The sequence below is a fragment of the Pristiophorus japonicus genome, chromosome 10 (assembly GCF_044704955.1).
Source record: "Pristiophorus japonicus isolate sPriJap1 chromosome 10, sPriJap1.hap1, whole genome shotgun sequence".
In the NCBI taxonomy this organism is placed as follows: Eukaryota; Metazoa; Chordata; class Chondrichthyes; family Pristiophoridae; genus Pristiophorus; species Pristiophorus japonicus.
The window spans coordinates 102,381,875-102,406,477 of record NC_091986.1 but is presented as its reverse complement, the minus strand read 5'-3'; the positions used below and the strand labels follow the sequence as shown (position 1 = coordinate 102,406,477).

At 45.6% G+C, this 24,603-nt stretch overlaps 1 protein-coding gene across 4 annotated transcripts in view; it reads left to right on the top strand.

Annotated features, from left to right (window-relative positions):
* LOC139275049 (piwi-like protein 4) overlaps nucleotides 1-23,426 on the top strand; it is a 116,895-nt gene extending 93,469 nt beyond the window's left edge. For 3 of the 4 annotated variants that reach the window (XM_070891967.1, XM_070891969.1, XM_070891968.1), the window contains 4 exons: nucleotides 7,660-7,813; nucleotides 15,602-15,727; nucleotides 17,361-17,508; nucleotides 22,956-23,426. In XM_070891967.1, the coding sequence (XP_070748068.1) occupies nucleotides 7,660-7,813; nucleotides 15,602-15,727; nucleotides 17,361-17,508; nucleotides 22,956-23,072 (545 nt within the window). In that variant the 3' untranslated portion in view covers nucleotides 23,073-23,426. The remainder of the gene's footprint in view (nucleotides 1-7,659; nucleotides 7,814-15,601; nucleotides 15,728-17,360; nucleotides 17,509-22,955) is intronic. The other variant, XM_070891970.1, reaches the window with a different exon arrangement.
* Nucleotides 23,427-24,603: the final 1,177 nt, after the last annotated feature.

The window sequence follows — 24,603 nt, the reverse complement described above, 5'->3', positions numbered from 1 at the left end:
TGCCGGGACCTCTGCATATGCGCGCTACAGTCGGCACGCAAGTGCAGTAGCTCCAGGCGCCGAACTGTGTGGGAGGGGCCCGAAGCACGCAGCCCCTAGCCCTGGCCCAATGGCCTCACTGGGGCTGCGTGAATAAGGCTCCTCCCACGGCCAGCTCCTGCTCCCCCCGCCCCCCCCCCCCCCCCCCCCCCCCCCGACCAGACCCGACACTCGCTCTCCGTCTCCCCCCCACCCCCCCCCCCCCCCCGCCGACCAGACACCCGCTCTCTCTCCCCCCCCCCCCCCCCCGCTGACCAGACCCGACCCGACACCCCCCCCGCCGACCAGACACCCGCCCGCCGACCAGACCCGACACCCGATCCCCCCGCCACCGACCAGACACCTGCCCCCGCCCCAACCCGACACCCGCTCCCCCCGACCCGACCCCCCCCCTCTCTCTTCCCCCCCCCCCCCCCCGCTCTCGCTCTCCCTCCCCTCTCTCTCTCTCTCCCTCCCTCCCCTCCCCTCTCTCTCCCTCCCTCCCTCTCTCCCTCCCTCCCTCCCTCCCCTCTCTCTCTCTCTCTCCCTCCCCCCCCCCTCTCTCTCTCTCCTCCCCCCCCCTCTCTCTCTCTCTCTCTCCTGCTCAGCGGCACGAACGGCTGCAGAATTCTCCCTGGCTGAAGCACTTTCACACAGGTAGGAAGATGGTTTATTTAATTTTATTCAGGTTGGATTTATTTGTATAATATTTGTAGAAGTATAAATAAGGATTTATTGTCGAATTTAATGAGTTCCCTTCCTCCCCCCCTCCCTCCCATCTCGTTCTGGACGCCTAATTTGTAACCTGCGCCTGATTTTTTAATGTGTAGAACCGGTTTTTTCAGTTCTACAAAAATCTTCACTGGCTCCATTCTACTTTAGTTTGGAGTACATTTTCACTGTGGAAACTTTCAAATCAGGCGTCAGTGGCCGGACACGCCCCCTTTTGAAGAAAAAATTCTGTTCTAAACTAGAACTGTTCTACCTGACTAGAACTGCAGGAAAAAAAATGTGGAGAATTGCGATTTCTAAAATAGTCCGTTCTCCACCAGTTGCTCCTAAAAAATCAGGCGCGAATCATGTGGAAACTTGGGCCCATAGAAACATTGAAAAATAGGTGCAGGAGTAGGCCATTCGGCCTTTCGAGCCTACACCGCCATTCAATAAGATCATGGCTGATCATTCTTTCAGTACCCTTTTCCTGCTTTCTCTCCATACCCCTTGATTCCCTTAACCCTAAGAGCCATATCGAACTCCCATTGAATATATCCAGTGAACTGGCATCAACAACTCTCTGCGGCAGGGAATTACACAGGTTAACAACTCTCTGAGTGAAGAAGTTTCTCCTCATCTCAGTCCTAAATGGCCTATCCCTTATCCTAAGACTGTGTCCCCTGGTTCTGGACTTCCCCAACATCGGGAACATTCTTCCTGCATCTAACCTGTCCAGTCCCGTCAGAATCTTATATGTTTCTATGAGATCCACTCTCATCCTTCTAAACTCCAGTGTATAAAAGGCACAGTTGATCCAGTCTCTCCTCATATGACAGCCCAGCCATCCCTGGAATCAGTCTGGTGAATTGTGGCTGCACTCCCTCAATAGCAAGAACGTCCTTCCTCATACTAGGAGACCAAAACTGAACACAATATTCCAGGTGAGGCCTCACTAAGGCCCTGTACAACTGCAGTAAGACCTCCCTGCTTCTATTTTCAAATCCCCTAGCTTTGAAGGCCAACATACCATTTACCTTCTTCACCGCCTGCTGTACCTGCGTGCCCACTTTCAGTGACTGATGAACCATGACACCCAGATCTCGTTACACCTCCCCTTTTCCTAGTCTGCTGCCATTCAGATAATATTCTGCCTTTGTGTTTTTGCCCCCAAAATGGATAACCTCACATTTATCCACATTATACTGCATCTGCCATGCATTTGCCCACTCACCTAACCTGTCCAAGTCACCCTGCAGCCTCTTCGCGTCCTCCTCACAGCTCACACCGCCACCCAGTTTAGTGTCATCTGCAAACTTGGAGATATTACACTCTATTCCTTCATCCAAATCATTGATGCATATTGTTGAGAGCTGGGGTCCCAGCACTGAGCCCTGCGGCACTCCACTAGTCACTGCCTGCTATTCTGAAAAGGACCCGTTTATCCCGACTCTCTGCTTCCTGTCTGCCAACCAGTTCCCTATCCAGGTCAGTATATTATCCCCAATACCATGTGCTTTGACTTTGCACAATCTCTTGTACGGTACCTTGTCAAAAGCCTTCTGAAAGTCCAAATACACCACATCCGCTGGTTCTCCCTTGTCCACCCTGCTAGTTACATCCTCAAAAAATTCCAGAAGATTCGTCAATAGGCTGAATGGAAGCTTCCACAACGCCAACAAAGTGTGAATTACCTTGCATTCATCCTTTGTTGCATCTCTGAGTCATCTGGGTCACCTGAGGCCTGCTGGCAGTTGCAGACTCGTGGTTTCTGCCCTGTACATTTCTGCTCGCAAACACAGTTCCAGTTATTTTAGGAACATTGCTAGCACTTGTGTGCTGAGAGATTTGTTTGGTGTTATCACTGGTGGACATAAACGCCTGTGCTATCGCAATGGCCTTACTGAGGGTCGGTGTCTCTACAGTCAAAAGTTTTTATAAGATGGTCTCGTGGCCAATGCCCAGTAAAAAAAAATCTCTGAGCTTTGCTCCAGGTAGCCATCAAACTCACATTGTCCTGCAAGTCGCCTTAGCTCGGCGACGTAGTTCGCCACTTCCTGACTTTCAGATCGCTGGTACGTATAGAACCGATAGCTCGCCATCAGCTCGCTCTCCCTCGGGTTAAGATGCTCCTAAACCAGTGTACACAGCTCCTCATACGACTTATCTGTGGGTTTCACCGGAGCCAGAAGATTCTTCATGAGGCTGTAGGTTGGTGCCCCGCAGACCGTGAGGAGGACCACTCTCCTTTTTGCAGCGCTTCCTTCTCCGTCCAGCACGTTGGCTACAAAGTACTGGTCTAGCCATTCGACATAGGCATCCCAGTCCTCACCCTCCGAGAACTTCTCCAGGATGCCCACAGTTTGCTGCATCTTTGCATTGGATTCGAGTACTCGTCGCCAGTTATTGTATTCCTAACCCAGATGAGACTGCACACAGGTCGGTTAAAGTAAAAGTGACCTCAGTCTTTAATAAGACACTCCAGAGTGAGGAGCAGGCCTTAGGGGCCGGCTTATTTACAGTGCTCCCAAGGGATGCTGGGATCCCTTGGAACTTCAGGGGATGCACTCCCTGGTGGCGTAACATGGGAGTGCATGCTTTACAGATACACAACAGTCCCTTTAAGGAAACCGGCTGATGATGCGTCATCAGATGACGTCATGAGACCCTCTTCCTTTTAATTGGCTGGGAACCTCATAGGGTGGGATTCCCAGCTGATGTAGCAATATTCCCTCTAATTTTTTTTGCACTGAGCGGGCCACAAACTCCTTTGAGCATGATCTTTTTGTCCATGGGCAGCCACTTAAAAGCATGTATACAGTAATGTCATATTGCCACTTCACCTTCTCAAATCACGAGACAATCAGACAAACTCTTAAAAATCATTAAATAAGTTGCTTTCTTTGGTTTATAAACCTCATCAGTGGTTTTATTTAATCTCTAACTATATTCACATGTCTCGTGTTAGAATTTGCTCTGTCAGGTGTCCTATCAAAGTTTATCAACATCTCGGGGTCATAGTTCATGTCTCTGAAGCATATAGGAGGGACAATGTCCAGTAGGCACCTCAAAGCACTGGAGAAGTTACCAACGCATCGCCGCAAAATCCTGCAAAATCCTCTCAGGCTAATATTCCCAACATCGACGCATTGACCATGTTTGATCAGATTCGATGCATGGGCCGCATTGTCCGCATATCCGATGCTAGACTCCGGAAACAAGTCCTCTACTCCGAGCTATGTCACGGCAGATGAGCCCCCGGAGGGCAGAGACAGCGCTTCAAGGGCACCTTCAAAGCCTCCTTGAAAAAATGTAACATCGACTCTTGGGAATCCCTGGCCTAAGACCGCTCAAAGTGGAGGAGAAGCATCCGAGAAGATGCCGAACACTTTGAGTCACTTCGCCGGGAGCACGTGGAAGCGAAGTGCAAACAGCGGAAGGAGCGTACGACAAATCAAGCACCCACCCACCCGTCCCTCCAACCACCATCTGCCCCACCTGTGACAGAGACTGTAGATCTCGCATTGGTCTCATCAATCACCTTGGAATTCAATTTAGGGTGGAAGCAAGTCATCCTCGACTCCAGGGGACTGCCTAAGAAAAAGAAGTATATGCTAATATAAAAACAGAGAATGCTGGAAACCTCCAGGTCAGGCAGCATCTGTGGAGAGAAAAACATAGTTAACATTTCAGGTCGATGACCCTTCGTCAGAAGTATATGCTAATATTGGAGATTAGTCGAGACAATGGTGGAGTAGGACGAAACAGGCCGGCAACATCCTATGTGAGGTGTTGGCGCACTGGAGGCGGTGTTGGACTTCGTCGTTGATGTCTGCGCTTGCTGATAGTCGGCTCCCGGGGTATGGAAAATGGTCTCTGTTGTCCAAGGCCGCGCCGTGGATTTTGATGACCGGGGGGCAGTGCAGTGTGGCGGGGTTAGGTTGGTGGAGGACCTTTGTCTTACAGATGTTTAGTGTAAGGTCTATGCTTTCGTACGCCTAGGTGAAGATGTTGATGGTGGCTTGGAATTCAGCCTCTGAATGTGCGCAGACGCGAGCGTCGGCCACCTACTGTAGTTCGGTGACAGAGGATGGGACGACCATGGATCTAGCCTGGAGGCGACAAAGATTGAACAGATTCCCATTGGTTCTATAATTTAGTTCCACTCCAGCGAGGAGCTTGTTGAGCATGAGATGAATCATTTGCAGTGAGGAAGATCGAGAAGAGCGTTGGCATGATGGCGCAGCCCTGCTTGACCTTGGTCCGGATGTGGCGAGCTCCAGGTGGGCAGAGGAAACATAGGTTTGTGGTGGATCCGAAGGTTAGGATCACGGCGTGAAGATCATGTCCGTTGTACCCTTTAGTGGACAGAATCTGGATTTTGACTCTGGGAGGAAGAGAGTGTTCGAAGACCAGGACCTCAAATCTGGCACCAAGCTTATGGTCTACAGGGCTGTCGTGATACCCGCCCTCCTGTATGGCTCAGAGACGTGGACCATATACAGTAAACACCTCAAAGCGCTGGAGAAATAACACCAGTGCTGCCTCTGCAAAATCCTGCAAGTCCACTGGGAGGATAGATACACAAACATCAATGTTCTCGATCAGGCCAACATCCCTAGCATCGAAGCACTGACCACATTCGACCAGTTCCGTTGGGCAGGCCACATCGTCCGCATGCCCAACACGAGACTCCCAAAGCGAGCGCTCTATTCGGAACTCCCACATGGCAAGCGAGCCCCAGGTGGGCAGAGGAAACGTTTCAAGGACTGCCTCGAAGCCTCCTTGATAAAGTGCAACATTCTCACCGGCACCTGGGAACCCTTGGCTCAAGACCGCCGTAAGTGGAGGAAGAGCATCCGGGAGGGCGCTGAGCACCTTGAGTCTCGTCGCCGAGAACATGCAAAAAACAAGCGCAGGCAGCGGAACGAGCGTGCGACAAACCAGACTCCTCGCCCACCCTTTCCTTCAACGACTGTCTGTCCCACCTGTGACAGAGACTGTAATTCCAGTATTGAACTCGCTTTTAGAGTGGAAGCAAGTCTTCCTCGATTTCGAGAGATTGCCTATGATGATGATGTGAGGTGTTAATAGCAGATTGGCCAGAACAATGGTGGCACTGAAGCTAATGAATAGCAACTATTAGCAAGGTCACATTAACTATCTGAGATTGTCCAGGTCATCTCCAGTTCCTTTGTAAATTCAGACAGAAAACATCAGGTTAAATTGATTAGCAGTTAAACCATCTAGATGGCCATTATGTCAAGCTCTGGAGGTTTGGTGAGAAGAAACCTCGCTTCAATATGCATTCTGGGCAAAGCCTCACACATCCCATGCTACCTCAATCAGATTAGTCAGACACTATTTGCCTTTAACAAATCTGTGCTGGCTGTCCCTTATTAATCTATCTGAACCACAGGAGCAGATTTAACATCTCATCTCCAAAACAAATAGACTGGATATTGTTGATTGGTGGTAATTTTCTTATTATTACACCAGACATTTGCAATAACTTTGTTTCCAACCTTTGTTGGGAGGTGGTAAGAAACTAAAGTTAGAGTTAACGGGCACTCTGTGTAAACATAAACCCGTACGGGACTCATGCCTTGCGCCTTTAGTACCCTCAATTATCTGTTTGGTTATACCACCACTTTTTCAATGACGTGCACCCAGAACCTCTTTACATGGAAAAAAAATCGCTTGTAGAACTGCGGCCTAATTTATGATTAACAAGTGCTTCCCTACCCTCCTGACTTGGTATTGTTCAGCTTTAATCAGACACTCATCATTCACATCAACATTTCCGGTTCAGGACCATCTTCTTGGGTTACACATCCACAGCTCACCTTTGTCTGCATTACACCGCATAAATGGAAACGTAAAACATAAAAAGAAATTTGCCTGAAGAGGTTCACCAAAACACTCAGTCTAGAGATCAGGATAATTTATTTTTTCAAAAACGTTAATGTAAAAATAAGTATATTCCAAAAAAAAAGATAATAAAAATATAATGTGTTCACTTTCCTGCCTGCTGCACACATTGAGGTCCTCAACTTTTTCAGATCAATAACCGGCTCAAGCAGTGTGTTGTTCCAAAGTGTGGCTGGAGACCGCCTTCCTGCATGGAGCTTGCGACGAGCGGTTCCAGGAAACTGAGCGTGGGTGAGCGCAAGCCTCAGCAATACCAAGTGCACGTCTCAGGTCCCAAACCAGAGACATTGGGCCCAGCGGATGTGTGGCAAGGGCCCTGGCACCATTAAATCGATGGTGCAGCGCCTACCCCATCCTACATCCTCCCCCGAGACTGACTCTTGTTTCTCCCTTTTGAGAATGCACTGCAGCCCTGAGGAGCATGTGCACTCTCAGTGGGAAAATCAGCGCGTTGGATAAAGCAGTTGCTGGGGTGCAGAGAATTGTGGGCCCTTTGGCTGTCATTCGTCAATGGCTGTCCGTAAGTGTCTTATTGCATGCATCTCCGCGGAAAAAGTACTAACAGAATCCTGAAACAACGCTCACCGGGTTCCAAGGCTCCATATGTTAGCAAATGCCGGTCCAATTCAAATTGGCTCCTTGAGGTCCCAAATGACACACCCTGTGAGGATTCCCGGTCTGTTCTCTCATCGCTATGATTTTTTCCCGCTCATTGGGTACTGGGCCCCTCCCCCCGCTCCAGCTGTGCAGCTGTCTGTGTATTTAAGTGCACGGGACCTTACAGATCGCTTCCCGACCGTGCACCTTATAGGGAACATTGTATGGCAGGCACCTTGCAATGGATAAAGTGTTCCGTTCATCAGAAATAATAACCCTCAACTTTATGAACTTAATGCCCATACAAGTTTGTTGTAAATGTATTACTTGCTCCAGTGAAACAGTCTGAGAGGTATTACCCACTTGATAATGTCATCTGATGTATAACGTATTATTTTATAGGTGCTGTAAACAAATGGCTTGAAGTGAATCACATCCTTCCTGCCCGCATTGTAGTTTATCGTGATGGCGTAGGGGATGGGCAACTAATGACACTGGTAGACTATGAAGTGCCCCAAATACTAGACAGCTTCAAGATGGTTAACTCAGATTATAGGTAAGGTTCAAATTTTTTGTCAGAAACACCAAAACATTTAAATTACTTGAACAGTAAGCTCTCTAAATCACACAATAATGCATGTATATATAAATATGAAAGCACTAAAATGTATGTACATATAGCAAACCTTTGTAACAATATATTGCTCTAAAACAAAAATGTGATATTTCTGCATACTCATTATTTTCAACTTTCTGAGTTAAAATCTTACTTTTAAAAGCTACATGGATTTATAATTACAGATAAACTGCTAGCTGTTCACACTACATACTTTCCTGGCTACTAGTGCTACAACTATCAGCTTGGCTCAGTTGGTCGTACCTGTACTCAGAAGCACAGGCCAGGTCCCAACTGCCAACTGAGTCGCACTTCACTCAAGCACCGCCAGTTTCCACAGGAGTTCTCTCAATTATCCAATGTAACTTTGGTTTCCACCGAAATTAGCGTGGCTGATCAGGCGAACCCCTTCCGAAATTCCACCCCTGGATTTTTGCACTACTGAGGGAGTGCTGCAGTGTTGGCAGTGCCATCTTTCCGGTGAGACCCCATATGCCTGTTTAGGTGGGACTATTCGCAAAAGATCACATCAGTTACAGATGATGCAGGCCATCTTAATTTGTCCATTCAAAAGATCCTAAGGTCTCCCCATTTCAGCGTCCAGTTGTTTCTTAAATGATTACAAGGTTTCAGCCTAAACTGTTTTTCTCAGAAGTCTATTTCATACATCGATCACTTTTTTCATTAAGAATAATTACTGACATTGATTCTAAGTTTATATTTTACTAGATTGAATCTGTTTCCTAGTCCTACTCTCACTTTTGAGCTAGCTAATCTAATATTTACCCATTCTAGTATGTGACATAGGGAGGAATCTGAAGGTTACTACGTGAAGTCCTGCTGTTAAGCCTCCTTCCTAAACTCTTTTTACAGGCTTTCAGGCCTTTCCTTTCCTATAACTTTGGCTCCCACATGGACTGTGGTAGTAGTCTGCTTTTTCTTCCTTCCATAATCTTTTCCAGTATTTGCTAAATGTCCTTTACCCTAGCATCTGGGAGGCAACAAAGCATCTTGTTCAGTACTGCAAAAGATCTCACCTATAAGATGGCAGATCGGCAGTTGAAAATTTGAGGAGGGGACACCTCCGCTACCTCATTGATGCCTGAGGCCAGTCTGCTGCAATTTTCAGGCATACCTGAATGAAACATATATGAGGGGCTGCTTAACTTTGCAAATTGGGGTCCTATGCTGCTTGTTGGACGCCACTTGCAATTATCAGATACAAATGGACAGCTTGTATTGCTCCATCCATTTGTACCAGGCATTTAGCCGGTCTAACTAACAATCATTACAGGAGCATTGGAGGCCGCTCCGAAAACGGGCCAGAAAATGTTCAATTCTTATTTTGTGGGGCCAGAAGGAACATGGGAGCTGGCCTTCCCATATCCGGCGAGTTGCAGCAGGCCACATGTTTGATGTCCACAGTTTGCCAGAAGCAAGGCCACTCCATCAATGTTCCACCCATTTCAGGCAGAAGTTGACTATCCCCAGTGTCCACCCCTCTAACTATCTAGTTTTCTATTATTACTACTGTTATGTCTCAAATAAAGCAATGTGACTGAGTACTGTAGACTTGAGTAAGTATGACCTTAGTATCTTTATTCTGACTCCAGAGTGCTGGCACAGCATGGGAGGCCTGCTTATATGCAGTGCTCCCAAGGGATGCTGGGATCCCTTGTGACTCCAACAGATGCGCTGTCTGGTGGCGATAGAATGCTGGTTACAAGGTGTTGCATACATAACAACTACATTTCTGACTGAATTGATAATCTTCACCAATTTCCACAGGAGTTCTCTCAATTATCGAGTCAATTAGTGTCCTCATCCTTCCCGCAGGAAACCAGTGCTTCAAACTTGTTGGAGATGATAATTTGTGCTGTGTGTCCAAATTTAGCCTGTCCCTCTTCACTTTCCCTGACCTATGGATAGTCACCACTCCTTCCTTTGCCACTGCCAGCTTCCTATCTCTCTGCGGGGTGGCTACCCTATGAAACTCTTGCTTGAAAACCTCTCTTCCTTCTTGATGTGTTAACTTTTCTCCAATTCCACCTAAGCATAAGAACATAAGAAATAGGAGCAGGAGTAGGCCATTTGGCCCCTCGAGCCTGCTCTGCCATTTAATATCATGGCTGATCTAATCTTGGGCCCAGCTCCACTTCCCTGCCGGCTCCTCATAACCCTTCACTCCCTTATCGTTCAAAAATCTGTTTATCTCCACCTTAAATATATTTAATGACTCTGCTTGTGCTGACCCAACCTCCACAGCTCTCTGGGGCAGAGAATTTCACAGATGTACAACCCCCTGAGAGAAGAAATTCCTCCTCATCTCAGTTCTACATGGGCGACCCCTTATTCTGAAATGATGCCCCCTAGTTCTAGACTCCCCCACGAGGGGAAACATCCTCTCTGCATTTACTTTGTCGAGCCCCTCAGTATCTTATATATTTCAATAAGATCACCTCTCATTCTTCTAAAAATCCAATGAGTATAGGCCCAACCTTTCTTCATCAGTTAACCCCTTCATTTCAGGAATCAACCTAGTGAACCTTCTCTGAATTGCCTCCAATGCAAGTATATCCCTCCTTAAATAAGGAGACCAAAACGCCCTTTACAGTTGCAGCAAGACTTCCCTACTTTTATACTCCACCCCCCTTGCAATAAAGGCCAACATTCCATTTGCCTTCCTGATTACTTGCTGTACCTGCATACTAACTTTTTGTGTTTCATGCAAAAGGCCCCTCTGTTCTGCAGCATTTTGTAATTTCTCTCCATTTAATTTTTCCTGCCAAAGTGAATAACCTCACACTTTCCCACATTATACTCCATCTACCAAATGTTTGCCCACTCACTTAGCCTGTCTATACCCTTTTGCAGATTTTTTTAACTGGATTTTCGACTTTGCGGTTTTCAAGGCAAAAACGGAGGCGGGGCGAGAAATTTACTGCCCGATTAACGTTTGCGCTTTGTGGAGCAACTTTTGTCATTTGGCCCTTTGCAGCACAAAGGGAGGCATTGTACAGCTTTTGCGGTGCAAAAACGGGAACCTCGCCAACTAAAGTGCGGGACCAGGAGAGAGACCTTGGGAGGGGAAAAAAATTCACAAAAACATTCAAAAAACATTGCCAACAACCTTACAACACAAATCCCTACAAAAATATTAAAGAATAAAAACTGGTACTTACCTTTTTTGCAGTTTATCCAACTCACCGTCGCCGGCAGGGTTGGACCACTGTGTTTTCCCTGGCAGTCATCGCGGGACACGTTTCGGGGCGTACAGTTCAGGTGTTTGTCGAAACTTCTGCTGGTGTTGCAAGGAGAGCCGTTGCACACCCAGTGCAGCTCTCCCCAGTGTGCTTCTAAGCGTCGCCGCAAAACCCGACCAGCGGATCGGTCCCGGTCCCCTTTTTTGCCACGGAGGGTCAAAACCCGATGAAAACTGAGTCGCAAATGACCCGTAAATCCAACCCTTTCTGTCCTCCTCACAATTTGCTTTCCCACCCATCTTTGTATCATCAGCAAACTTGGCTACATTACACTCGGTCCCATCATCCAAGTCATTAATATGGATTGTAAATAGTTGAGGCCCCAGCACCGATCCCTTCTAAAATCTTGAGGTGAAGTAAATTCAATTTGAGACACTTCCTGTAAAGGTATTTGTCAATGTCTGCTATTCAAAACTCTCTCACCCTGCAGGACCCACATTACTGTCCCGTCCTATGCTGCCATTCTTACTATAACTGTTAGTCAAATTATAGTTCAGTTTTAAGTTTAAATTCTAATGATGTGCTAGGAAGAAGGGATGTTTGATAATATGCTGGACTATGATCCGGAATGAGTTTGCTGGAAGAAAGTTTAAATGAACAGTAAGACAGTACACTTTACGCAGCCATCAGTTCTAAACATATTTTAATGAAATAAAAACAGAATGCTGGAAATATCAGCGGGTAAGGCAGCATCTGTGGAGAGAAAAACAGAGTTAACTTTTCAGATCGACGACACTTCGTCAGAACTGCCGAATGTTTGAAAAGAGTACATTCTTAAGCACTGAAAGGCAGAGGGGAAGAAAGAACAAAAGGAAAGGTCTGTGATAGGGTAGAAGGCAGGAGAGATTCGAGAGACAAAAGGGATGATGGGCGGAATTGAAATGGTAATGATGGAGGTTAGAAAAGGGTTAATTTGGATAGGGTGTGAATGGCGTAGTAATGACCAGCTGCCATTCTAGACAGAAAAAAAAGAGAAGAAAGAAGAAAAAAAACATAAGATAGGGTGGGGGGCGGGAGCGGAGAGCAGAGGGAAAGGGAGCCAAAGATGACCAGAGGTTATGCTGTGAAATTGTTGAACTCTATGTTGGGTCCAGAAGGCTGTAAAGTGCCTAAACAAAAGATGAGGGGCTGCTCCTCGAGCTTGCGTTGAGCTTCATTGGAACAGTGGAGGAGTCCGAGAATGGAGATATCAGAGTGGGAGTGGAGTGGAGTGGAGAATTAAAGTGATAGGCAACCGGAAGCCCAGGGTCACAATTACGGACTGAACAGAGGTGCTCCGCAAAGCGGTCACCCAATCTAAGCTTGGTCTCCCCAAGACCACATCGTGAGCAGCGAATACAGTATACTAAATTGATTCCTAATCTGAGGAAGGACATTCTTGCTATTGAGGGAGTGCAGCGAAGGTTCACCAGACTGATTCCCGGGATGGCAGGACTGACATATGAAGAAAGACTGGATCGACTAGGCTTATATTCACTGGGATTTAAAAGAATGAGAGGGGATCTCATAGAAACATATAAAATTCTGACGGGATTGGACAGGTTAGATGCAGGAAGAATGTTCTCGATGTTGGGGAAGTCCAATCTAAGGGTAAGGGGTAAGCCATTTAGGACCGAGATGAGGAGAAACTTCTTCACTCAGAGAATTGTGAACCTGTGGAATTCTCGACCACAGAAAGTTGTTGAGGCCAGTTCGTTAGATATATTCAAAAGGGAGTTAGATGTGGCCCTTAAGGCTAAAGAGCTCAAGGGGTATGGAAAGAAAGCAGGAATGGGGTACTGAAGTTGCATGATCAGCCATGATAATATTGAATGGTGGTGCAGGCTCAAAGAGCCGAATGGCCTGCTCCTGCACCTATTTTCTATGTCTCTGAATCACTGTTTCATCTGTAACGAGTATTTGGGGCTCTGGATAGTGGGAAGGGAGGAGGTAAAAGGGCAGGTGTTGCATCTCCTGCGCTTGCATGGGAAGGTGCCGTGGGAAAGGAATGGGGTCCTGGGGGTGACTGTGGAATGGCCCAGGGTGTCGCAGAGGGAGCGGTCCCTTCGGAATGCTGAGAGGGGAGGGGAGGGGAGGGGAAGATGCGATTATTGGTGGGATCACGCTGGAGGTGACGGAAATGGTGGAGGATGATCCATTGAACGTGGAGGCTGGTGGGGTGAAAGGTGAGGTCAAGGGGAACTCTGTCATGGTTCTAAGAGGGGGGGGGGAAGGGGTGAGAGGTGAGAGCAGAGGTGCGGGAAATAGAACGGACATGGTCGAGGGCCATGTTAACCACGGCAGAGGGGAATCCTTGGTGGAGGTAAAAGGAAGACATGTCAGAGGCACTAGTGTGAAATGTGGCGTCGTCGGGGCAGATGCGACGGAGACAGAGAAACTGGGAGAATGGAATGGAGTCCTTAAAGGATGCAGGCTGGGAGGAAGTGTAATCCAGGTAGCTGTGGGAGTCAATGGGCTTATAGTGGATACTGATCAAAAGTCTATCCCCAGAAATGGAGACAGAGAAGTCGAGGAAGGGAAGGGAAGAGTCGGAGATGGACCATGTGAAGGTGAGGGAATGGTGGAAATTGGATACAAAGTGAATGAAATTTTCAAGTTCCGGGCGAGAGCAGGAAACGGCACCGATACAGTCATCAATGTACTGGAAAAAGGTGAGGGAGGAGACCCAAGTAGGACTGGAACAAAGAATGTTCCACATATCCCAAGTAATGGCATGCATAGCTAGGACCCATGCAGGTTCCCATAGCAACACCTTTAATTTGGAGAAAGTGAGAGGAGTTAAAGAAGTTGTTCAATGCGAGAACAACTTCAGCCAGGCGGAGGAGGGTGATGGTGGATGGGGACTGGTTGGGCCTCTGCTCGAGGAAGAAGCGGAGCGCCCTCAGGCCATCCTGGTGGGGGATGAAAGTGGGTAGATGGATTGGACGTTAATGGTGAAAAGGAGACGGTTGGGGCTAGGAAACTGGAAATTGTTAAAGTGACGGAGGGCGTCAGAGAAGTTGTGGGTGTAGGTGGGAAGAGAGGGGAGAAAAAATAGATTTGAGATAGGAAGAAATAAGTTCTGTAGGGCAAGAACAGGCTGAAACGATGGGTCTACCGGGGCAGTGCTGTTTGTGGATCTTGGGAAGGAGGTAGAAGCGGGCTGTGTGGGATTGGGGAATTATGAGATTGGTGGCTATACAGGGAAGTTCTCCAGAGGAGATGAGGTCAGTGAAAGTCTGGGAAATTATGGCTCGATGTTCAGTAGTGGGGTCATGGCCCAGGGGTAGATAGGGGAAGATGTTACAGAATTGTCGATCAGCCTCTGTAAGGTAAGAGGTTGGTTCGCCAAACAACAACAGCGCTTGTCAGCAGCTTTGATAAAAAGGTTGGGGTTGGATCTGAGCAAGCCGAGTGCTGCAAGTTCAGAGGGAGGTAGGTTGGAGTGAGTGAGGGGAGCAGAGAAATTGAGACGGCCAATGTCCCGTCGGCAGTTTTCAATGAAGAGGTCTACAGAGGGTAAGAGGCCATACGGAGGAGTCCAGGTAGAGTGAGAATTCTGAAAACGGGAGAAAAGGTTAGCTGTGCTGGGGAAGACTCCTGGCCGAAGAAGTGCGCACAGAGGCGGCACCCTGGTTCATTCCGCAGTCACCTCCAGCACCCCCTGCCTTTCCCGTGCAAGCGCAGGAGATACAGCATTTGCCCTTTTACCTCCTCCCTTCCCACTATCCATGGCCCCAAATATTCCTTCCAGGCGAAACAGCGATTTACTTGTACTCGCTGCTTACGATGTGGTCTTCTCTACATTGGAGAGACCAAGCGTAGACTGGGTGACCGCTTTGCTGAACACCTCTGTTCAGTCCGTAAGTGTGACCCTGAGCTTCCTCTCGCCTGTCACCTTAATTCTCCACTCCCACTCTGATATCTCCGTCCTCGGACTCCTCCACTGTTCCAGTGAAGCTCAACGCAAGCTCGAGGAACAGTACCTCCTCTTTCGTTAAGGCACTTTACAGCCTTCTGGACTCAACATCGAGTGCAACAATTTCAGAGCATAACCTCTGGTCATCTTTGGCTCCCATCTTATGTTTTATTTTATTTTATTTTTTTTTCTTTTTGTCTATAATGACAGCTGGTCATTAATATGCCATTCACACCCTATCCAGATTAACCTTTTTCTAATCTCTATCATTACCATTTCAATTCCGCCCATCATCCCTTTTGTCTCTCTAATCTCTCCTGCCTATCACAAACTTCCCCTTTTGTTCTTTCTTCCCCTCCCCCTTTCAGTGCTTAAGAACGTGCTCTTTTAGAACATGCGGCAGTTCTGACGAAAGGTTGTCGACCCGAAACATTAACTCTGTTTTTCGCTCCACAGATGCTGCCTGACCCGCTGAGATTTCCAGCATTCTCTGTTTATTTCAGATTCCAGCATCCGCAGTATTTTGCTTTTGTACATTTTAATGAAAATCTCTCTTCTAATTTTTAGCCCCAAAGTAACTATCATTGTTGTTCGGAAGAAAAGTACCTGCAGATTCTTTGCTGATGTGAATGGGATGCTTCAAAATCCACCAATTGGCACTGTGATTGACAACGAGGCTACTCGTCCTGAATGGTTTGTTAGAACTGTAAATGAATTGAGTAGTTTCCATATTAAGCCACAATCACTGAAAATCTGAGGTTATGCTAGTATCACGCATGCTGAGGCACTCCGGCGTTGAATTGCTGGGGTTTACAGGGACCATGGGCCCAAGTTTCCACAGGATAAAAAACGGGCGCCCGTTTTTCGCGCCTAAAACGGCGGCAGAAAAAAAACGCGCTATTCTTGAGCGCTTTGCAGCTCCTTGTCTGTTTGGCGCGGCGCCCAGGGGGGCGGAGCCTACACTCGTGCCGATTTTGTAAGTGGGAGGGGGCGGGTACTATTTAAATTAGTTTTTTTCCTGCCGGCAACGCTGCGCGTGCGCGTTGGAGAGTTCGCGCACGCGCAGTGTGAAGGAAACATTGGCACTCGGCCATTTTTGTAGTTCTTTGTAGCTGTTTAATTTTTGAACATTTTTTAATAAAAGCACATTGCCATCAGCACTGAGGCTTCTTGCAGCCTTCTCACTGTCTCCTTCCCCTCCCCACCCTCCACGGCAACAAACGGCAGTTTCCTCCCCCTCCCTCCCCTCCGCGGCGGCAACAAACCGCTGTCTCCTTCCCCTCCCTCCCCTCCACAGCAACAAACCGCTGTCTCCTTCCCCTCCCTCCCCTCCGCGGCAACAAACGGCGGTTTCCTTCCCCACACCCCCGCGGCAACGAACGATGGCTGAAGCACTTTCACACAGGTAGGAAGATGGTTTATTTAATCTTTTCTTTGCTTATAAATGTTTATTCAGGTTGGATTTATTTGTATAATATTTGTAGAAGTATAAATAAGGATTGATTGTAGAATTTAATGACTTCCCTTCCCCTCCCCCCCCCCCACCTCGTTCTGGACGCCTAATTTGTAACCTGCGCCTGATTTTTTAATGTGTAGAACAGGTTTTTTCAGTTCTACAAAAATCTTCACTTGCTCCATTCTACTTTAGTTTGGAGTACGTTTTCACTGTGGAAACTTTCAAATCAGGCGTCAGTGGTCGGACACTCCCCCTTTTGAAGAAAAAATTCTGTTCCAAAGTAGAACTGTTCTACCTCACTAGAACTGCCGAAAAAAAAATGTGGAGAATTGCGATTTCTAAAATAGTCCGTTCTCCACCAGTTGCTCCTAAAAATCAGGCGCAAATCATGTGGAAACTTGGGCCCATAGGGAGGCCACCTAATTTACATGGGATAGCCAGGTGCCCACTCTTCTGTGGGCACAACTCCATACCTGCCTGTGCTATGCGGTCATAATTTGGGTGACTTACAGAAAATCTATACTCAGGTCCCCCTCTCTGAGACACCATCCAGCTGCCTTCCCCTCTCCAAAACCACATCCAGCACCCTTGGCCCTTTCTTTGTGTCTCAGTTCTCAGTATTAGACTGGGCCCCTTCTGAGCCAGGGAACCAGGACCTTCTGGTGTAGGGAGGCCCCACCCCTGGCCCTACCCACTTGGCGCCATGGACTTGTTAGAGATAGATGGAGATTTTGCACAAAGTTAGAACATTATCCCTATCAGTTAATAAACTATTTACAAGAACTTAAAATGTTGGGGTTCTCTCATATAATATCAGGCTAAATCACAGTGTTTTGAATGTGACCTGATTTTGTTCTATGATATTGATAGGTATGACTTTTTCCTAATCAGTCAATGTGCACATCAAGGCACTGTTTCCCCAACATACTACAATGTTGTGTATGACAACAGCAGCATGAAGCCAGACCACGTGCAGAGATTAACTTATAAGATGTGTCACCTCTATTACAACTGGCCAGTAAGTAGATTTTTTAAATGAATGCTTAATTATTTTATATTACAGCTGTTTTCTTTCTTTCTCTTCAACTTTGCAACATCCACCCATTGTTCAGTAACAATTTCCATGATAAACTTGGCACTGACTCAGTCTTCAGGGAAAGGATTGGTCAGCAGATACTGATTACCGGGCAATGTAATACTCCCTTTATTTTAAAAAAAAAAGCTAATCAAAACAAACCATAATCCTGAACTCCTGCTTAAAAAATAAAACCAGTATTCAAATATGAATTTCTTAACATCTTTATCTGTAAATACTCGGTTTACAAAAACTGGATTTATTGAATGGAATTAATTGGTTATTGATTACTTTGTGCTGTGCCAGTATAGTGCAATTTAGAGAGAGAATGCAATTTCATGCCCAGGATTTCACCGCACAATTCATTGAGTGTCTGTTTATTAAGAGGAAGTCACTTCTCGGCAGGAGGGAGAGAAAGTCAATACTGACTTATGCTTGCCTTGTGCACCTTCAAGTGACCAGATAATGGGCTCAATTTTCCCCAAAGCTTTTTTTTGGCGTACTTGAAGAGTTAGGCCTGTTTTTTGGGGGCTCAAGTACGCCAAAAAAAAAATTTCTAAGTTTCCCCGTTGTATTTCTTCATTTTGGCGTGGCCTAACCTGTCCTTTAGTTTTGGGGGTGGAGTCTTGGTCTGCGCCAAAAAGATTGAATTGCCACGGTAACCAGGGACACAATGTGAGCTGAGGCTGCAAAGTGAAACATACAGCCAGCTCGCAACACATTAAAACAGATTGTATCAACTTAAAAACACATTAAAATATATTGCAGCAACTTGCCTCCAATTATTAAAGCCAGTCCCGCTCCCCTAGCCCTGACCGAAGGGCTTGCCGGTCTGCTTGCCTAGCCCGCTCTGAGCCCCTTGCCTGTGCCGATCCAACTCCAGCTCTCCCCCCAGCCCCGAGTGCCTTGCTAGTCCCCCGCTCCTAGCCCAGGCCAAAGGGCTTGCTGGTCCGCATCCCCCCGCCTGACCCTGGCCCCAAGTGCCTTGTCGTCCTGGGCCCCCGCTCCTAGCACTGGCCGAAGGGCTTGCTGGTCCGCATCCCCGCCCCTATCCCAGGCCGAATGGCCTCCTCCCTCCCAGTCCCCACACCTAAATACACCCGAAAGACTTCCCCCTCATCCCCTCTCTCTCCCCTCCTCCCCCTCCCACCTCTCTCTCTCCCCCTCTCTCATACCTTGTTGCTGTTGTCCGGGCATCTGCTGCACTTACCTGCGCCAATTTATTTAACTCCACAGAAGGCTTTTCTGCAGAGGCCACATACGCCGGCCTAAGCAGAACTGGAATAACTCTCAGCTGGCCAAACTTGCTTAAATGGCCAGAATTGGCGCGAGTGGCAGGTTACATCCCCTTTGAAAAAAAAACGTACATAAAAAAATCTTACGCTGGTGCAAATTGATTGGGGAAACTGTGGTTTTTTAACGGGCCAAAAAAAGCAGCCTGCTCCAAAATAACGGCGCAAATCACTGAGGAAAATTGAGCCCATAGAATGGCATCAACAGAAGCCTCCCTGAATATTTGACAGGACAACAGTGCTTGGGCCTTGGCCTCAACAAGTCAGGAAAGGATTTGGGTGGTGTAATGAATTAGATCTTTCATCTCTGGACCTGAATTCAAATCAGTGAAAGTCTCCACTATCTACTGGCTGTAAGGGTCCTATGTGACATGCGTTTGGACTGTCTGAATCTAGTTCCTAGTGGCACAAAACTTCCTCTTTATCTTGACAATAATTGGAAATGAAAAATGTCACACTGGTGCAGTAGGGTTGCTTTTCTGAGCTCGGGACTGAGATTTGTTGGAGCAGAATAGGGGCATCCGACTATTCTATATCTGACCAGAGAATGCCTGATGCTGACACTGGGAAGAGTTCCATTCCCAGCACTCATCCCTTCTCTGAAACAAAATTTTTTTTCAGAAAAGGGGAGAAAAATAACCAAAAATTATATTAAAATATAGCTGCCAATGTTAACCAAGTTAAATCATTTGTACATTCTTGAATGTTCTGGCAGTCCTTCATTAATTATGAAACATTAGGTAACATTGCCCTGGCTTCTTTCGATAAATAACTGGAGAAAAATAAGAAAACATAAATAAATATGGATTTCGATGCTGTTTTCCAACAATTTCTTTCCTTGAACTATTTGTCTAAAGTCCTAAGATCAATGGATTAAGAATGTTGCCTTTCTTTTGCTCCCCATAATTATCCATAAACAGAAAATTAATCAACTAGAAATAAGAAAGGTGAGGCAATGCATGACAAATGGATATTAATACTACAAAATTAATGAATTGATAGTAATCCAGGTGACTGACGTGTAAATAAAGCAGGAACCCTACAAAGAATGTCTTTAATGAGGTAAATTAGTAAAAAAAATAATCGTAAAAAAAATCAGCAAATAGCAATCTTATGTGAATGTTGAATTTTAACATAATTGAAAATGTGTCACTATACATAAAAATGGATATAGATATATATGTGAATATACATTGCCACTCCATGGGCCCAAGTTTCCACATGATTCGCGCCTGATTTTTAGGAGCAACTGGTGGAGAACGGACTATTTTAGAAATCGCAATTCTCCACATTTTTTTTTCTGCAGTTCTGGTCAGGTAGAACAGTTCTAGTTTAGAACAGAATTTTTTCTTCAAAAGGGGGCGTGTCCGGCCACTGACGCCTGATTTGAAAGTTTCCACAGTGAAAATGTACTCCAAACTAAAGTAGAATGGAGCCAGTGAAGATTTTTGTAGAACTGAAAAAACCTGTTCTACACATTAAAAAATCAGGCGCAGGTTACAAATTAGGCGTCCAGAACGAGATGGGAGGGAGGGGGGGGGGAAAGGGAACTCATTAAATTCGACAATAAATCCTTATTTATACTTCTACAAATATTATACAAATAAATCCAACCTGAATAAACATAAGCCAAGAAAAGATTAAATAAACCATCTTCCTACCTGTGTGAAAGTGCTTCAGCCAGGGAGAATTCTGCAGCCGTTCGTGTCGCTGAGCGGGAGGGGGAGAGAGAGAGAGAGGGGGGGAGGGAGGGAGGGGGAGAGAGAGAGAGACCGGGGGGGGGGGGGAGCAGGTGTTGGGTCTCGGGGCGGGGGGGGGAGCGGGTGTCGGGGTGGGGCGGGTGTCGGGTCGGGGCGGGGGGGGAGCGGGTGTCGGGACTCGGGGGGGGGGGGGGGGGGGGGGCGGGTGTCGGGTCTTGTCGGGGGCAGGGAGCAGGAGCTGGCCGTGGGAGGAGCCTTATTCACGCAGCCCCAGTGAGGCCATTCAGCCAGGGCTAGGGGCTGCGTGCTTCGGGCCCCTCCCACACAGTTCGGCTCCTGGAGCTACTGCACTTGCGTGCCGACTGTAGCGCGCATGTGCAGAGGTCCCGGCACTGTTTTCAGCGCCGGGACCTGGCTCCGCCCCCTCACAGCTCGTGCTGGCTGCTCCGAGGGCCAGAGGACCTGTAAGTAGGTGGAGAATACCGAGGATTTTTTTAGGCGCGAAAAACGGGCGCCCAGCTCGGAGGGGCGCCCGTTTTTTTTCTTGTGGAAACTTGGGCCCCATATCTTGAATTATTTGACCTTTTATGAAGTGGAATTTGTTTATTGTTGACTTAGTCAATTAACTCGTATTCTAGAAGATAAATATAACTTGTGAGAAATAATACAGCTTCTTTAAAATAGGTTGACATTGAGTGGATTAGAAGGCTGACACTTAAAAAAAATTTGAAGCTGAATTTGAATCTAACCCAAACTGAGGCAATGATAGTCTCTTTTCTCTAACGGCTTTAAAGGTCTAAGGTGCAATAAATTCAACCAGTATCAATCCAGTTCCTGGAGATCGTTACGACTACCACCTCATGTATTCTATGAATCTTTTTTGTGGCAGAGGCAATGGACTCTATTTTAATGGTGGGGAGTTGGGGCAGGGAAGCAGGATAAGGGAACGGTGCGTGTGAGCCCTGAAACAACTGAGACATCGAGGCAGTCATGTCAGTAGTGGAGTTGGGGGCGGTGACTGCGGTGATTGCAATTGGGGAAGGGTGGGAGGGGCCTGGGTCAAGAGAGGCCCAAGGCTTCCTTGTAAGGTTTGGAGGAGCACAACTGCCCTCCTGGAAACCCAACAATATTTTTAAAAAAACGTAAAAGCCTTTTCTGATGCACAATCCACCTCCTGGCAGGTTTGCCCTGAAATGAAAGCTGTCACTGCTCACCGGCTAAAGCCCCCAACCAAAATTGCAGTCGTATCCCGATGTTGTTATCGGGACTCAATTTGCATATTTAAAAAAGGATCCCACTGTCTTCCTGCAGGTGACCTGCTCACCAGCTCAAAAGAGCAGGTTAATATCGAAAGGCAGGGGATAAGTTGCCAGGTATTGGGGAGTTAAAATCAGGGCCATTGTTTCAATTAAATTGGTGGCAGCACAAGTATATCACATTTGAGGTCCTGTGTGCTATTCCACAGTGTTAGGATAGGGGTTGACACCGACAGTTCTAGATATGGCGAGCAGCTAATCTGAGGCATATCACCATAAGGAGATGCAACTTCTGTTGTCAAGTTTTAAATTAATATTGGTAGAGCTCTGTATACAGTTCAGCCCACTTTCCCCATGGAAAGTATGGAAACCAAAGAAGGAAATAAAGACATACTTTAGCCAAAGAGCCTGTTATTGTCTCCCATAGTACACTATTCTATAAATAGTTCCCTTCTCTCTATTAATTGTGCCCACCATTTTCCAGAAACAAGCCAATTGCCACACTGAGACATGGGATGGAAACCCCTCTTTAACAGATTTATTCCTATTCCTTATCCATATATAGTAAATTAACCTCTTTCCAGTTAATAGAAATCCTCTAGGAGGCCTGAAAATAAAGCAAATGCAATCAAATGTTAGTAGCAATTTTGGTTTTGGCTATTGATTCTCCTTTTGTGGTGTCTGTTGAAAATGAGCTTACTTTAAAGCATCCTCTTTTTAAAAAAAAAAATGCCAGTCATTTTTCATTTCCTGAAAAGTAGGATCTTGAGACTTGTCTGGAAAGTGGTGACTCAGAATCAAGTTACCGCTCTCCAAAGACTTGATGGGATATCTTTTCTGTGACTTTCAGAGTAACTCCATCTCTTGTTTATACTTTTATTCTCATCTTGTGATCATCATGAATAAACTATATTTAACACAGTGTATAGTTATCCATCTGGAAGTTCAATTAGTTATTCGGCTCTTTTCTCACTAAAATGGATGCCATTTATTTCATTTATACTCTTTCTAGATCACCTGAGTGCAGCATTAGCAATCATTAATACTTACTTACTAAAGAGGTTTTCAGTGTATGGTGGACAGTTTTGGACTACTTGCTGCCCTTTTTCACCGTTCACTTTTAAAATGTTGCCCTTTTTCAGGGTGTGATTCGTGTTCCAGCTTCATGTCAATACGCCTTCAAGCTTACAACTCTGGTGGCTCAGAACGTTCATAGAGAACCTAACCTGGAGTTGGCTGACCGTCTTTTCTTCCTGTGAAAGTAAACTTAATCCAGGAAGCAGCGGGTGGAATTTTTCATTTCTTTACTTTCTTTTCTGAAAAACCAGAACACAATGCATGTTCATTTGTTTTAAAATCCAGAAGAAGCTGTGCTTTTACAAAACTGTAAGCTTATGTTTATTTTTAGGGAGGTCTGTTCTGTTTCTCAAGGTTTCTTTTGCTTTAAATTGTCATCTGATCTGTGTAATATATATTTGATGAAGGAAAATTATATTTCTTAATACATAAGTGTATGGAGACACTCATACATTGCTTAAAAAGATGGTAAAGTATAAGCGGATTTCTGTAATAGAAAAAAATATGTTCTATGTTTATAACATTTTTATAATATTTTACAGCACTTGAACAAAATGTTGTAATCTGTCTTTCATTTTTATTCAAGTCAAGCTATAAAACAGAAAAGAATAATTTTGCATAAATGTATATTTCTTTTTGAATAACCGAGTCCGCTTTAAATTATGGTCATATATTTCATCTCTGCGAATTATGTTTAAATTAGCAAACTACTTGTTTAATATTGGTGAAGATATAGGACTCTTAGGCAATAACTAAAAGCATTTAATAGAGAATTAATCTGTTATGGCAAAAAATCTTCCTTATTCCTTTATTTTATAAAATGTTTGGTTAACTTTTTAAATATTTTAAATCCTTTATTTTTTGAGTTAATTTATTTATACTTCATATGTTGCACAATAATAAGTGTTTAAAGTGTCACTGCTATTTGAAGATGTTATAAAGGTGATAGTCACATTTTTGTTCATTAAAAGTTTTCTTCAATAGTTATGTATGTCTGTGTTTTGTTGGGAAAGGGACTCATTTTATTAGTTTGGATCTATTCCAATGATTATGTGGTTACTCTGTATAGGATTGGCACATTCTTACAGAAAAGATTTGGATTCCGGTACTCCCAAGGCTTCTGGGTAAAAGTAACACTTAAGTAAAGTCTTTCAACTAACAATTTACCTTTTCATTTGGCTACATGACAGGGTTAATTACAATGGTCTTAAATGGGAAGTTGGTACTGGTATTGCATTCACCAATCAATTTATCACGGATTTCATCTGGACCTAAATCAAGCTGATCATTTCTAGCACTGCAGAATATACATCATAACTCAGAATTAGCATTTGCTTATAGCTGGTATAAGTTTAAAAACTAGCTTAATATGCTGCAAGATTATAGCAAAAAGTGGAAATACTTTGGTTGATAGCGATGTTCAGACAATCAAATAAATAAGGAAGCTTATCTCCTATCAGGTTACAGTGTGAAACAACTCAGCAACAAGGTTACCAAAGGGTCCAAACAGGCCCCTAGACTGATACTTTAATCTATTTCAGACATCATGCCCAACCCCAATATTCATTCCCTTTAGAAGATTAGAATCACATGCTATCCCATAGATGAAGCAAAAATGTTTGAACAGCTGGGAATTTAATGTGTTCTGTACTTTACAGTAATAACATACACTACTTTTGCATTAACAAGTAGTAATTTTGTGATTGGGTGTTA